A 13851-nucleotide genomic window follows, 5' to 3' on the forward strand; every position below is an offset into this window, starting at 1 on the left:
ATACACACAAAGTTATGCCCCAGTGGAACAAAGGATAGCGAAATCCCACTCTATCAGCCACAGCCTGAAAGTTCTCAGAGAAACTTCTGAGCCCTGGTGCCTTGAGCACCCACCCACATGATCTGTATCACAGTTGTCCTAGGCAAAAAAAAAAAAGATAAAAAGGCAACCAGTTTAGGGGTACTGTGCCACTGTGCATCAGGCACACACATGAAAAACAGGCTAAGAAGCAGCAACTCCTGAGTCCAGCCCTGTCCTGCTGCTGCTTTACAGTGTAGATAAATCACATTCCTGCCTTACTTTACTTTCCATGTCAGGGTCTGCTTCCTCTATAAGATGAGCAGGTGCCTTGGAACAACTGATTCACACAAGCTGAGCACAGGCCTCCTCTTCTTTTCAAAGACAAACCTCAGCTACAATTCCTTGCATTACTCCTTCACACACAGCTACTTGGTGTGTTAAAATATTTTCTAGGCATGAGCTGGGAAGGGAGACTCTAAATCTACTGAGCAGTCAGGTCTTGAAAACACCACTGCCAGGGCTTGCAGGGTCATGCAGCCTCAGTAACCTGGGAGCAGCAGAAACAAATACACACACAGCTTTGATAAGCAAGGGCTCCCCTGTTTGCCTGGGCTAGAAATTGTTCCCAGTGGTGCTGCTGGGCTCAGATTTGAGATTTCTAAAATCACCATGCTTCACACAGCAAAATAAATAAGTGCAACCCAGCTCACTGTGCTGTGCTTCAAGCTGGGAACACTCCTAGTGGGCTCACAAATCCCGCAAGCCTTCCAGCTCAGGATGTGCAAATGAAGTGTGTCACCGGCGACAGCACGAGGCCTGGGCTGGGAAGCCTGGAATAGAGCTTGTCAGAGATTCACATCGTTAAGGGCTGAACACAAATGTTCAAAAAATGCCAATCCACTGATCTGATCTGAGAACTGGGAGCCCTGAGTGTCTTTGTCAGTACTGGAACTTACAGCTCGGAGAGACCCACACATAGCAGCAGGATGAACCCCTTCCAATTTCATCTGAGCGCACAGATCCCCAAACAGCACATGAAAGCTCACCATCTGGATCCTTTGACTGCACCGATTAAAACAGGGCAGATCAATCAAAAGCATGATATGACCTCTTACACAGCACTTACAACTGTTTCAAGTCAGAGCTCAACCACTTCAGCATATCTGAAACGCATTACCATCTAGTTCGTACAAGTAGTAGTGCTCCAGACTTGGAAGGGTATATAACGAATGCTATTTACAAACAATACAAGCAAAATGCAAATAATGTTCCTTATAAACAATGTCATTACTAAACCATTTGTGGCAACTGCTGCCTTACTAATTAGCTGAAAATATCTCCGATCACAGTCTGCAAGGAAAAAATAACCAATGTGAAAGAACAATCCTGACCCATAGAGCTGCTTTTTCCTTCCACTTTTAAGCCATACGAACAAAAGGCTTTTTTTTTTTTTTAAGTTACTCTTACTGCACACTGATGCAAGTGAGATAAAATCTGAATGCATACGTCTCAATCTACCCTTTAAAAATATCATCTCTCCCCTCCTCCAAGCCTCAAATTTGTGACAGATTAAGTTCTCCTCTGCAGGAGACATTTAATGCTAAGCAAACATTAACAGTCAGAACTGCAGAAGACAGCGGCTGACAGATGCTTTCCCTGGCTTGTCCCATCTCAGACCTGTGAGACATATGAGATGCATTTGTTTTTGTCTGAAATGTAGCTATAAATGTTCTACTTTCTCTTAGGCAGCTTATTCAACATTTTCCCCCTAATATGAATTTTATCTGGCAAAGTGATGGGGAGGCTAAAAACCCCAGCAGTGTAGCCAGGAAACATGCCCCAGCTGCTCTAATCAGTTAGGAATTAAGTCTAGTTTTTCAAGGCAATGCATTTTTTTGTTCTCCAACCACCATTTATTTCCTTCCTTCTGACATTCATTTTTGCACGCCTTGAAGCTACCTTGAACTTCTCATATCTAAAGGCAGCTGCTCAACCATTCCCCTGAAAACTGCTTACATGGTTCTCCCTGCTAGCACTGAAATTTCCCTCTGCCCCCAAATCCCTTTCACACTGAACTGAAACTTACAGTTTCCCTTCAATTGCTCCTTCACCTTTGCCTTGGTGATGAAATCACAGAAAAATGTAGGTTGGATAGGACCTCTGGATGTCATTGAGTACAACACCCACTGCCTCCAACCTGGGCCAATTCCAAAGCTTGTTCCAACTTCAAAGTTAGAGCAGGCTGCTCAGGGTCACATTTTGTTAAGTTCTGAGTATCTCCAAGGGCTGAGATATCCCAGTCTCCATGGCACTTCTTCCAATGTTTGACTGCCCTCACTGAGAAAAGATTTTCCACAACAACTGTTCAAAAAGCATCCAAGTTACCTTGTGGCAAAAGGAATAAGAACAATCCTCAGATACGGCAGTCTATCAAAACTCTCAGAAGCACCTTATCATCACCAGTCTCAATTCTTGCCTCTTCCATACCATTACTACTCCTACCCTCTACAAAGAGGAGTGTGTGAACCATTTTCCACATACAATTCAGACACTGTGCACTTGCCTGATGGCTCATCAGAGTCTCCCAGTTTCTGCAACTTGATAGAAATCACAGCATAACCAAGATTGGAGGAGACCTCTAGAGGTCACCTTGTCCAACCCTCACCCAAACCACTTTTTCAATCACTTATCTTCTGTCACATTGTCCATGTATTTCTTCTTCTCACAATAAGTATCTCCTTGCCTTCATCATGCATGAAGACCTTGTCCACTGCACTGATCCCATTGCTTACCTAAAGACCTGAGAACCAGTCCTGCTGCATCTCCTACAAAATATTAGCCAATGGCTTGAGGAGCAAATGGCATTTACTCACACCTACTCTCATATTTACACATAGTGCAACCAAGTAAAAGCAGAAGATATATTTGAAGTTCTCCCCACCAACACGGCACACACCCTTGTGTTTATGGGGCTTGTAGGTATGGGGACTTGGCTCAGGCTGCTTCCCTTCCTTCACGGAGGCAAGCAGTTCTATGTTCACTCTCTGCAAGCAGTATCTAACTCCTTTTAAACCAAAGCAGTGGAGTCTGCTAACAGAATTTATCTAATGGACGGTGCCTTCCAGAAAACCCTCTCAGACTATGACTTCCACAAAGTCTGCCCCTCTAGACAGAACAAAGATAGGGGCAGATTTAACTGGGAGACTGAAGAGGGATCACTTGCCCAAGTACACCGTGCAGGTGACATGACAGCAGATGAGCTGCGCACTTCTTACCCCACTCCTGTACACCACAGCTACATCTAAACCAGCCCTGACAGAGACACAGAGAAAGCATTTGAGATGCAGAAAGAAAGAACCATAAACAAGGTTCACCTTTGCAAATCTTGGGACTTGTAGCAGAGTCTTTTCTAGTCTTTAATCGTCTGTGTATCCCATATATCTCTTTGTTGCCAAGCTTGTCCTGTAAGAGAAAAACATGCAATTACTGCAGAAGTGAATAAAATACAATCATGTTAAATACACAATTTATTAAAACACACCATCCTGATGAATATGCTCGGTCTAATTTCCACCTTAATTTAGTATACATTAGCACTAATGAAGAGCTTTTAATACCCAGTGAGGGATCTGATTCCTCAGAACCTCTTTAGCAACATTTGGGGTGTTTCAAATGCCCACAGACCACATGTAAATCTATAGTCCCATTGCATATGCACCTCATACCACAACAGCGCTAGATTAATAGCAGCTGCACCTTCAATATTTTATAGGAGGTTTAGACAAACTTCAATCTGCTGTGACTTTACAGCCCATTTACTGGGAAAATGGAAAAGGCAAAGGAATGGAGATGGAATGTGTCTTTGGGAGGCGCAGCACAGCCGTAAGGAGCAACGGCCTGAGACACTGGGCACTCTCCCTCGTCCTCCCTGCCATCTCTCACGTGAAGTCGAGCAAACTATTTCCTCTCCCTCTGCCTCATTTCCACTGCCTGTGGAGCAGCAAGAGAGGGGCTGCGAAGGTGCAGCACTGCCTGCCCGAAGACCCAGAGATAAACCGGTGCCGGCAGAGGGCCCCGGGTGCAGGCTGACGCTGCCCTTGAGCTAACAGCAACAATTCGTTTAATTTCAGCCTGCACAATGCTAAGGACAGTCTTCACCTAGGCAAAGATGAGGTGAGACTGCAGATCAGCACGCAGCCTTTCCGACCGCCACAGCCCCACGGCGCTGGGCCCGAGGGGAAGGGGCAGCCTTGAGCTACTCCAGCCGCAAGGGTCCGATGTTCATGTAGGGTTGCTATGCCCTGCAAGAGAATAATTCATCCTCCTCAAATCGTTTTTGAATGCTCGCAGATAATCTGAAGCCCCTGCTTAGCTGTGAGGCATCAGATAGGTCACCTGGGTCTCGCCCTGCTCCCTCATGGAAGGAGCGTGCCAGAATTTCAGCGTGATTTCTGGATAGGGTGTATTTAACATCTGTTTTCCACAAACATTTGTGAATGTGCCTTTGAAAATTGCCTCCCATTAAGACTTCAGTGAGCAAAAGTCTATCGTTTGTTGTTGGCAGGAAGCAAACAAAGAGTTTCAAGGTGGCTGAAGCTAGTACAATATAAAACATTTAATGAATATTCATAGAGCTTTTGTTTTGCTTTAATCCCTCTTATTTTATGTCCTTTATCACGGTGGACCTACATCTCTGAATGATGAGCAGGGATGGCTCTCCTTGGGAAACCCGCAGGGTGCAAACGCCCTCAGCCAAGTGCCCCATCTCCACTGCCAAGTCCTCTGGGACCCTGCCAAGCAGCCCGTTCACGACGCCGTGCAGGAAGGCAGCCCCAGATCCACACCACATTCGGGATGGTGCTTGCAGGTGTGGGAAGGTGCCACGGGACCAGCCGAGATGGCTGCAGCAGACGCAGGAACCTCTGGAGAGGGGCTTGCAGAGGCTGCAGCTGGGACGAGAGCCACTGTCACTGCCCCACAGAAGAGAGCCCCTTTTTGACACTCAGAGCCCACTGCCCACCCTTGCTGCTTTTTTCTTTTGTGTGGGGAACACTTTGTCGTGTGTTTTGCACGTGCAGTTGAGAGACAATTTCTTGTTGTCCTACCCGGCGATGCCTCTGCCCTGGGACAGCTGCTGCCATGAGAAGATGGCTCTAACTTTAAAGCAGAAATGACACTGTGCTATATAAACCTATCATTAGGAAAATAACCAGAATGATAGGATTCCTGCTCCTACTGCGTGTGCATATAATTACATCCATACAAGCCCTCAAAGGTCTGCGTGGGAGAGGAATTTTTTTTTTTATTATTCCTCTTAAGTCACAATATTTTAAAAGAAATTACAGCACCACAGAGAAGAAGAGCTTAAATGCTTCAGTAGGTACCAGCAGGTGCTGTGTCAGAAGGGATGAAAGAGCACGTCTGGTGCCAAACAATAGCAATTCTCCATCTTACTCTATGGCCCTAAAGGGGAGGAAGTCCCTGCCAAACAGACTCTCTTTGGTTAATAGCTACAATTTTGTCATTAGGGAGAACTGCAGAAAGTGCAAAACCACCGTGCCTAATTGTGACTTGAGCAAGCTGATGCCTTTAATTACAGTCGTTGGGGAAATGCGGGGGAAGCTGGAGTTAGGGCCAAGGCCAAGCCTCCTTCCTCGGGCCGGGCACGTGCTGGCCACGCTGCCTCAGCTGGCCGGGCAGCTGCGCCTGGCACATGCTGTCCTGCCTCCGCTGCAGCAAGCCTCCTTGGACAGAGCTGGCTTCTCCTCGCCTTCGCTGCCTTCAGAGCAGCCCTTTGTGGGGAGCGGGCTTTGATGAAGGAAAAGCGGCTCAGCTCCTGGCTCCTGCTGGTCTCCCGCTGCACGGAACCGAGCTGGAGAGCCAGAGCAGAGAGAGGAGGCAGAGAGCAGCCGATGGAGTCAGCGGGTTGCAAGGCAAGAAAGAAAGGAGTGGGGGTGCGAGAGGGGGAAACATCCATCTGGTTTTGGAGAGAAATTTGGTCTCCTGTATGTCAACCAGTGCAGGAAGACAACCAAAGAATGGCTTATGGGTATCCTGCTTTAGGAGTGCCCCTAGCTATTAGCAGTCCCCTTTGCTCACCATACTTGCAGGATCTAGAGAACCAGAAACACATGCCAGCCCAGATATTCAGCCAAAGGAGAAGCTGAAGACAGAAGTCACATCCTGGGGCATCTCTGCAACAGGTCACAGCTTTTCTGCTACAGGGTGAGAAGAAATGTCTCCGCAGAAGCAGGCTCTGTTTAACATCATTCCTGTGCAACAGCTTCAGAAGAAGGTAGAACACTTACTACTCCTGAACTGGAGCTTGGCACAAGCTATCAGCCCCACGTATTATCCTGTAACTACAGCTTCTAAATAAATAACTAATTGCACTGGAATTTCATAGTGCTTACATAGCAGAGTCATTGCTGTGACACGACTCCATTACCGCATGTAAATCCAATTAGATCCCAAAGTGCACTGTGCAACTACAATCGGCCCCTGTGGAGCTGTGACGAGGGGACCTGCACAAGGCCATGCAACTAGATACTAAATTACAGTCAATCTACCTCCTCTTTAGTTGCATTAAAATGCTAATGCTACTGTAATATGGGCCCATTTACCAATGCTGACTGTCTTACCATGCAACACTGGAGTGAACAAGGTGCACTGCCTGAGAGATTTTATTCCTCAGTACAGTTTAGTGAGCAAACCACTGCTACATCTTATACCTTAAAACAATAACCAGATTGGCTTTTATAATGCTGCAATCGCACCTGTCTGGGGATGGTGTTTAAATGAATCTGAGCTGCTGTTACGACTACCCTAAGTTTTCTGGCCAAGCAAAGCAGTCTGGACAACTGGACCATGTCCCCTCCTGACTGTCGGTCTATTTTTAAATGAAGACGCCTTTCTGCCACAAAGCAGATGTGCCTAGGAGCACATCAGCCACACACATGAGGAAAAAGAGGGCTGAACTGAGCCTCTTTAAGCTTCATATAAATAACACCAGCTCTGCAACAAGAACAATAATGCAACACGCAGAAGCTATGTTTTGTATTTGCAACTTTGCACAACGCGCGCACAGAATACATTAAATCATATGGTGGTAAATTCTCCCACACATATGCAAAAATTCAGAGTGGAATTTCAGAAGTCCCAGAGTGGAATATATTCTCCCAAATGCTGTAACATTTGGAGAAGTGTTAGTGCACGTGCTTGAAGTACCGGTGTAGCACGAGGCCACAAACCACTCTGTTTAGTAGAACTATTCCAAAAATGAACTGCTCACTTTGGCTCCTTCCCAAGCCGAGTTCAATAGATAATCATGTCTGGCTTTTCACACACAGACAACAGCCACCCTAAACAAGAAGATCCTGCATTCAGAACCAACACGTCTGATAGCCTGCAACTCTGTTAAGTTCTGTTCCTTTTAAAAAAAAAAAAAAAAAAAAAAAGTCCTCACACAGCTTCATAGGTGTACCTTCCCTCATCCTAACCGCAGTACAAGGGAACCATATGGTACAGATCGTCTTTCTAAGCAGACATCCCAAAGATTACAGACACTGATAATATAATAATATTAATTCAGTTTAAGAGATGAGAAAAACCAAAGTGAAAAGGGGAACAGATGCGCTAGATCTCCTGACCCACAGGACAGCACTCTGCTCCCCAGTCCATACTGAGACCCATGAAAAGGTGGATTCTTTCTGGCTGACAAGTTCCACTCTTTGAAAGGCATCTTCTGTCCCAGAAAAAGGCCTAGTTAGCATACGAAAAGGGAGGCAGCTAACTTTGGCCTCCTATGTCTGAAAATATTTCCCCTCAGATGGAATAAATGTCACCCCCAGAGTGGATGGTGCAGTTGCATCACAAGCCAAGTGACATTACCTGCTGTCACGTCAGATACTGTCAAGTGTTGAAACACTCCATACACTCGCATGGCACTCCAGATGGTTAGGGCATTTAACATGAAGTGTAAATGCCTGACACTTTTTCCTTTAGCCTGACACATCTCACCTTTACAACTGACTCCTTGGTGCTCTTTTCCACTCTTTTTCTATAGCCTTGCTTTGTTTGCAGCAAATGCCTCAGCAGTTTGTGGCATTTGTGATCGCTGGGAAAGATGCAGGAACACATCTCTGAAATGCTGGGCAGTTGCTGTGGCAACCTTGTCCTCCTCAGACCACAGTTTCCAATATTTTAAGAAGTTCCCTGATACTTCGCAGGCTTGAGGGAAACAATGCAGTGGAGAAAAATGAATGATTTTAAAGTCAGGAGGCAATCAGAACGGATTACTTTGAGCCACTGGGCCTTGGCCTATCAAGAAGACGATAATGATTTCTCCTTGGCAAGGAAAAGCAGCGTCAAAGCAGTTGTGCAGGGGCACAGGCAACAGCCCGTGGGCAAGGCAATTTGTAAACCCCTGCTTTTATCATCTGTTTTAATGCAGAACAGAGCTCCAGATCAGTAGGTTAACAACTTTTTGTTGTTGTTGTTCTCAGTGCTTTTCCTAAGGAGGAGTTGGGGAACAAAACTGGCCCTTTAACACCATTTCACTGTGGGACTAATAATCGTAATTGCTTTAAAAAAATCCCAAACAGAACTATGAGTGCATTAATTATCTCACAAAAAATAAAAAATGATCTCTCCTTGTTCCAGGTAGCTGCCTACACAGATGCAAGACCAAAACATTCAGTTTAGTCAGGTCTAGTCGGTATAGAAAAGCAGAGGTTAGGAAAAACATCCTGTAAAAACAGATGATCTTAAATGAAGGATTTCAATAGTTCTAATAAAACAAAATTGCTGGAAATCTGAGAAGTGCCATCATTTATGTGATCCTGGTCCTCTTTTAAATCTGTAAACAAGAATAACACATCCCAAAGTGCCACAGATGCTACACACAATAAGGGATTCTTCATCCTGCACGCTTCAAAGTGATCTATTCCTTTAGGAAATAAATAAATCTCACAAGCTATAGCGGCTATATTTTAAGTTAAACTTGAATGCAACAGAGGTGGTGAGGAACAGCCCAGGGAAGAGGAGCAACCATGGAATCTACATTCCCCTGTTAATAGCCAAACTGATGCACATGTTACATATTGCATGTGTAAATCTGAACTTAGTTTTACTGCAGTCAGTACCTGTAATTCACTCCAGGACACAAAATTGTAGCTAACGTGGTGTTACAGGTCAATGCGAGGGATCTTAACCACGCCTGTCCCGATTAAGGTATGAACACCCAAACACCTGATGTCTTTTGCTGTTGGTATTTCTGATTAAGAACGAATAAGAAGGCAAAGGAGCAGAGAGAGCACCGCAACCACAGCCCACAACAGAGCTTCAGATGTTCTACGTGAAAATAAATGAGAGTTAATAAATCCCATAATCTTGGCATATGTGTTTCTAAACGCTCTCCCTGCCTTCAGAAGATGTATAATCTAACGGCTCCAGCAGCGATCAGGTTCCAGTCAGACAAAAGACCCTCGGCACAACTCATACGTAGATGACAGGAGCGGCAGGACTGAGTGAGGTACGAGCCAAGACTTGCAGGCTGGCTCCCAGCTGCTTTTGCTTTCCCAATGGATAACAGATACTGCATCAAGACACACAATGTCATGCTAGTGAATTCGCTGCTCTCTTAACACCTCATTTTTCTCTCCATCTGAACTTATTTTGAAAGCGCGCAGTTCACTGTCCCCTTCTCCTTTGTCCTTATTTGTGGTGAGGGAAACATGAAAGAGAGCGTGGCTGGTTATTGTTAATGCATCCCAAAGTGCAGCCATTAAAAAGAAGGGTTATTCTGGAACGTGTCACGGTTTTCCTTGCTATTTGCCCAGGCAGCTAATGATCGCCCTAATAGCTCCTCTCTCTGAAGTCATAATAAGCTTACAAATGAACCCATTCAGCACGTATTAAAAAGCAAAGGAAGCTCCTTTGATTACAGCCTTTATGAAAACCTGCGCGTATCTGTTTTGCTGCTGCACAGCCGCAATTAGGAGATGCTGCTGGGAGCCGCGTGGCTCGGACACCTCCGAGTGCCATGGCAACACCATCACCTCCGCTTTGGCGGCTCCCGCTGACATCGGGGCCAGGCCAGCACACTTCAGCACTTCCAGGGATTAAGGAATAATAGGGTCCTAATTAAACCTCTTCGCTGACGCCTCGACGCAGTGAAATGTGCGCCGCAGTTCCCGTCAGCCAGGATGAGAGCGGGGAGCCCTGTCCTCGCCACACGGCTGCCACCACTGCCCCGGCCACCGCATGTCCCACTTTGGGCAGAAGGCATCCTGCCACGCGGCAGGAACATGAGGCAGTAAGGGCTACATGTGTTGGAGAGCCTCTACTCTTCCCTGTAGTGAAGAGAACACCAGGCACAATATATACGCTTCCCTCAAGTGTCCTTACCCCTAAGCACTGTGCATCTGCAGGGAGGTTCAGTGGAGAGCCGCAGGGAGCAGGTCCTTCTGGCAGGTAAGGACCGCAGCCTACGTGCTGATGAAGTGGATGCGGGGGCTTTCAGGCAGCCTTCCCAGTGGGGTGAACTTCGCCCACAAGAAGTGTCATGTCTGCTCTTAAAAAGCTCATCCTCTAAGTAACCGCTTCTGCTTTGCCTGAAAGACAAGACCTTTGTGTGGAAGAGAGATTTTCTACATCTCCAGGAGACCGGCTGGGGTTAAAGCAGGTCAAACCATGAAATACAGATAGCTTTGTGTTGATACTACCCACGGTGCCTATTAGGAAGGCCATAATTATAAGAAAGCATTGCTCAGCGAGGATATTTAATACAGTGCCAAGGAGTCTCCCCAGGCAGGCTTTGTTTTAAGGTTTGCAGGCTTTGAGGGGGGAAAGGATTGTATCTCTTGTTGTGAAGTGGTTCAGGGCCAGCGCGGTTTTAGCTCCATTTAATCTAAATAACACACAACGGCAGCAGTGGAAACTTCACTACCAGAATCGCTTGCAAGCAGGCTGGGAATAGCCTGGGGCAAAACCTGAAGCACCATCAATCATCCCTCTACGTAAGAATCGGTGTGCGCTGACAGGGTGTCATAAGGACTCTTTCAAAAACGAAACAGCAAATTTAACCATGGAAATACTCTGGATGCTGATGAATTTTCTTTCACTCAGCCTTTGTTGATATTTTACCTTTCAGGATTTAATAACTGAAGACAAAACTTCTTCTAATCCAAATCAGAGGGGTGGAATAATTGCAAATGTACCAGTGAACGATGAAGGCACGACCTGAAACACCAACACGAGGCAGCTCACACAGCCTTCAAACAGCACAAAACCCACTTTGTGGCTGGGCAGCAGAGCACCTTGCCCTTTGCACCTCTAAGAAACAAGAATACAGTCAGATTTGGTCCAGAAATTCCTGTTTTTACAAAGACTTCACCCCCAAAGGGTAAGAGCACCCAGAGGTTCAGGGTGGCCCCACTTTTGAAGCTGGTGAAACACGCATGGGCTTGCTTCACCCAGACCCAACCAAAACCACTCCCCATCATCTCAAATTTTGATTGAGAGGCTACATTACATCCTTTATTTCCATACTTCTCCTCCCTTCTGCAATGCACTGTCTTGACACTGTTCTCTGCATCGTATATCACATATGATACTTCTTTTGTCATCAGATTCGTGCATACAAGTTGTCATTTGGCAAACCAAAAATGCTCAGAAGCATCCAAAAAAAATCTGAGTCAAAGAGAATGAAAAAAAGTGTAAAAGGGAATGACAAGCAAGCTTTCACTTAAGCAGTTCACCTGTTCTGTATGGAAACATCAGCTCCTGAAATTCATTTTTTTTGTTGAGATGGCATGTCCTTGTATAATACCTTATCTTTCCATTATCCTAGGGCAAAACTGCTCAGGTTTCTCAGCTAATACTTATCTGCTGCTCTTCCTGCTTTTCTTGGAGGATTACAAAGCAGTTAGGCGTCTCCAAAGCATCTTGGGGTAATAGCCAGGATATCCTTCTGGTAAAAAGGCAAGTCAGAGGTGACCAGATAACTAGAGAATCTATCAGTACAGACTGGGGGGATTCATGCCTGTAAATCAATGTAATGCTGCTAAGCCTATACCAAACACCCAGAATAATGATTTACCCACCACTTAATCTTTACTATTGGCCCAGTAAGTCCAAAATTAGTCCCTTCAACCGGACTATTGCTCAGTCTAGAGATTAAAAAAAAAAAAAAAAAAAAAAATCTATCTCAAGACAGTTTTTTTTTTTTTTTGTCATCTCATTCAGCTATTTATCAGGAGAAAAATGACTACACTGGGGGATATGGTATGAGCAATTAACCAACAAAGCAAACTAACAGAAATTAAGATCTCAACATGTAAGAGTTTAGCTAAAAACTTAGCATACTTGCCTCAGGATATATTATACATTTCACATGAGTCAAAGGCAAGATAGGAATTTACTTCACACATCCCCTCTTTATTTTAAAAGACATAAAATATAGGATTTAGCTCATGAAGCCAGTTTGAAGTTACCACCTGAGGTTATTACCTTAGCCTTGCTTGGAGACCTCCATTTACAGCCTTGCCGTAGCGGCTTATAAAAACAAAGGCATCTGCCTGGGGCGAAGGGCCCCTAACTTCCGTGGGTATGATATCTTAGGTTTGACTGCGTTTCGCCTCCCCAACCATACGACCAGACCATGGCCTGATCAGAGAGTCAGCTTCTGCTCCAAGCGAGGCCACGTTTTTCTAGCTGAAATAAAATGGTACGTCACGACTACGTTCCCTTTACAGGATGAATTTCTTTCCTTCTGCATCTGAAGGCTTAGCGGTGTTTTAATTGAAATGTTAAAATACTGGAACACTTGCCTTTTTAAAGAGGATGTATCCTTTTTGTTAAAAGATCTAAATGCAGATCCACCAGAAAAAACAACAACTGTTCTTTCCCATAAACTAGGGTCAGCCATACCACAGAAGGGGATTTTGCCACTTCAACTACACAAGTACAGCTAAATTAGCAACCCTGCTTAGTACAGAGCAAGGTTTCTTAGCATCTGTCCACTTTAAACAATGTCTAGCATGAGGTCTCAAACCAGTACTGCTTACTCCAAATCCCAGAACAAAACACCATCAAAAGCCTTTTGCTCACACCAGTTTAAATACAGGCACTTTAAGCTTTATACAGCCACTCAAAATACAGGCCCATGAACAAAACAAAAAGAAAAAAAGAAAAAGGACAAAAGGTCCATGTGGGTCTGACCTGTGAAAGCATTATTTTATACATTAAATCAAAGAAGTACCACTAATTACAAAGCTTCACGGATTCTCTGAACACCACTAAAAAAAACAGAACATGCACTTGTAATGAGAGGACTGAAAAACTACATAAGAACATCAACAGAACATACAAACAAATGGCTGAATCAAAACCCACCAACCGTCCCCAGGCTCATCCTCTGGGGAAAATGTGAGCAGAGACTGACTTCGTACCGAGCCCCAAAGGTCAAGTGCTTCAGTCATGTCCCCAGCAGTGCTGCCCCACGCTGCTGGCGATTACGCACCTCAGACAGCAATGGGCTCTCGTGCAGTTTCTGGAAATGGGAGAATCTGAGACCTGAGCCAAGTTCTTGTACTTGGAATTGCTGCACGGAAAGCAGCAGCTGCAAAGCTGGGTGACGCAGCCCCCAGCTCCAGCCAAGGAGGACTGGGGAGCTGCGGGCTGCCTAAAAGTAAGGTGGTCACCATGCAGCATCCAAGGGGCTCAGCACCATGCTCGTGTGGCCATAAGGGATGGCAGGATGCCATGGCACGGATGGCAGGATCATCTGGGGGAAAAAAAAAAAAAAAAAAAAAAAAAAAAAAAAAAAAA

The 13851-nt window shown here is 45.3% G+C and overlaps 1 protein-coding gene across 5 annotated transcripts in view; it reads right to left on the reverse strand.

The window, feature by feature from the left end:
- The window catches only part of TSPAN18 (tetraspanin 18), a 110708-nt gene that overhangs the window by 20735 nt on the left and 76122 nt on the right, over positions 1-13851 (reverse strand). For 3 of the 5 annotated variants that reach the window (XM_035327227.1, XM_035327228.1, XM_035327229.1), the window contains one exon: positions 3396-3483. Coding sequence is in view for 1 of the 5 variants with exons in the window: in XM_035327226.1 (XP_035183117.1) it covers positions 3396-3483; positions 8027-8035 (97 nt within the window). In the remaining 4 variants the exon portion in view is untranslated. Of the gene's footprint in view, positions 1-3395; positions 3484-8026; positions 8036-13416; positions 13441-13851 lie in introns of those variants that run through there. The other 2 variants (XM_035327226.1, XM_035327231.1) reach the window with 2 other exon arrangements.

Source organism: Oxyura jamaicensis, chromosome 5 (assembly GCF_011077185.1).
Source record: "Oxyura jamaicensis isolate SHBP4307 breed ruddy duck chromosome 5, BPBGC_Ojam_1.0, whole genome shotgun sequence".
Lineage (NCBI taxonomy): Eukaryota > Metazoa > Chordata > Aves > Anseriformes > Anatidae > Oxyura > Oxyura jamaicensis.